General features: G+C 44.1%; 1 protein-coding gene across 1 annotated transcript; it reads right to left on the bottom strand.

The window, feature by feature from the left end:
- Nucleotides 1-233: 233 nt before the first annotated feature.
- Nucleotides 234-1,920, bottom strand: LOC119596540 (alkylglycerol monooxygenase-like). The gene is made up of 3 exons (XM_037945838.1): nt 1,784-1,920; nt 1,389-1,502; nt 234-666 (listed from the first exon to the last, which is right to left on the bottom strand). The coding sequence occupies exons 1-3, from the start codon at nt 1,877-1,879 to the stop codon at nt 361-363; spliced, it is 516 nt and encodes a 171-aa protein (XP_037801766.1). The 5' UTR covers nt 1,880-1,920; the 3' UTR covers nt 234-360.
- Between the last annotated feature and the right edge of the window lie 104 nt (nt 1,921-2,024).

The raw sequence follows: 2,024 nt of genomic DNA, 5'->3' as shown, positions 1-2,024 counted from the left end.
GATATGAATTGGGAAATATGAAACCTTATTTTGAAATGAGAAGTATAATTCAGCATCCTTCTGGACTCTGTGAGGTGAGTTGCAGAATTTGAAAGAAAATATAACATAAAAAATATATACTTATAATCACTTTGTTATACAAAGTTCGTCGTGTACAAAACATCAGAAACCATTTCCGAAGCAGTCTAGAAAACGAGTAAATGACTCAGATCATGATACATATATATTTCTGTGCCCGAGGCCTCCGCAGAGAAAAAAGACACATAAACAGCCGTTGAACTTTCAACATGACCTGTGAAGCAAGGGGAATAATAACCTCGAAATCAGGCTCTGCAAACAGCTGCCGTTCTCGCGCGTCGTTCAGTGATCTTTGGCCTTGACGTCCTCGCCTGGGCCTTCCGGAGTCATGGCCTTCTCGGCTCGTCTGCAGGTAAAGACCGCCACGGCAGGCCATAAGAACACACTGAGGAGGTTGACCCACGATACCATCTTCAGGGAGGCGGCTCCGCCGAACAACGGGTTCACGTAGGACAGCGCGAAGAAAGTCAGGAGGCGCACGAGCTCCAGAATCGCGCCGTAGAGACGCCCTTCATATAAGCCCCCGAGGGCGGTGTACGAAAAGAATATGTAGGCCAGGTTCACCAGAGGAGGCCAGGTTCCCAGGTTCTGGGAGGCAGAAGAACATGAATATTTAGAAAATTGATTTAAATAACTGGAATGCATATATTACATCTGCATTCTCTCTCTCTCTCTCTCTCTCTCTCTCTCTCTCTCTCTCTCTTTATATATATATATGAACTGTATTCATGCTGACAAATGTAGAAAACGTATGAATGAGAATATCTTTACAATACAAGAGATGTATTATATCTTCGTCAGAAATACATGTGAAGATATTCATTCTCATTCATACCTTTTCTACACACACACACACACACACACACACACACACACACACCCACACAACACACACACACACACACACACACACATATATACATATACATACATACATATATACATATATATATATATATATATATATATATATATATATATATATATATATACATATATACATATATATATTACATGTTAGTATGTGCATTATGTCAAAGTAATTAGAAAGTGTCTCTCATCTTCGCACATATTTTCCCCCACCATCACTACTATCTTCAGCTGTACTAAAAAAAAGGCATATGTAACGTTTTTCATTTCAAAAGGACCCAAAAAATGATGAAATAAACAAGAACAGGCAAAATGAGATAACTATGGAGCTCATATAGGGGCATCAGCCTTCCGGAACACACTTTTATGTTTGGAATATTTTCTTGAAAAAGAAAAAGAAAAAGGAAATGAAGTCATCACGCGAGCAGACTGAGACCTACCTTCAGCCTGCCCATCATCTCGAAGTAGGAGAAGAAGATGAGGGCGCTGTTGACCAGCATGTACGCCGAGAACCACGACGGGAGGGACAGCTGGAGCTTCTCGCGTCCTCGCACCTGGAAAGCCGCTCGTGATTAATCTGTTCCAAAGGAATGTTACATATCACACAGCACTGTGGTTCCTCGTCAAGGAGAAGATGCACCTGTCAGGCTGGCGATGGGGCAGATTGATTTTAATTATTCAATACCTGGCAGCTTGGTGATAATAATTAACTGAGAGACAACAATGTGTTGGGAACATGTTGCAGTTAGACTGGCACCAACCCACGGCGCCATCATCCCCTTGTTGAAAATGGAATAGAGTACGCTAGGAAACTCCGCAAAGGTAATCGACTCACGTCAGGCAGGTCGGCGGGATCCCCGAGGCGCGGTTTTCCGGGGGTCCAGCCGGGGCCGTAGGCGAGTGCCCGCACCTTGTCACCGAAAGTGGTCATGCTCTGCGTCTTCCGCCAAAGCTCGATCCAGGGCGAGACCTGCGGGAGCCGAGCGCTACGTTAGGTAATCCTGCACTAAAAACTTAGCTGTATAGTATCCCAGCAGCTGCTCCTCCCGTTCGCTCCCACACATGTCATTATGGTC

The sequence above is a fragment of the Penaeus monodon genome, chromosome 38, assembly GCF_015228065.2.
Source record: "Penaeus monodon isolate SGIC_2016 chromosome 38, NSTDA_Pmon_1, whole genome shotgun sequence".
In the NCBI taxonomy this organism is placed as follows: Eukaryota; Metazoa; Arthropoda; class Malacostraca; order Decapoda; family Penaeidae; genus Penaeus; species Penaeus monodon.
This window is presented reverse-complemented; position numbering and strand designations above follow the sequence as displayed.

Coding starts and splice junctions, on each gene's coding strand:
- LOC119596540 (XM_037945838.1), bottom strand. CDS start 1,879: ATGACCACTTTCGGTGACAAGGTGCGGGCACTCGCCTACGGCCCCGGC. Junction 1,503..1,783: donor ATCCCGCCGACCTGCCTGAC/GTGAGTCGATTA, acceptor GCGGCTTTCCAG/GTGCGAGGACGCGAGAAGCT. Junction 667..1,388: donor AGATGATGGGCAGGCTGAAG/GTAGGTCTCAGT, acceptor TCTGCCTCCCAG/AACCTGGGAACCTGGCCTCC.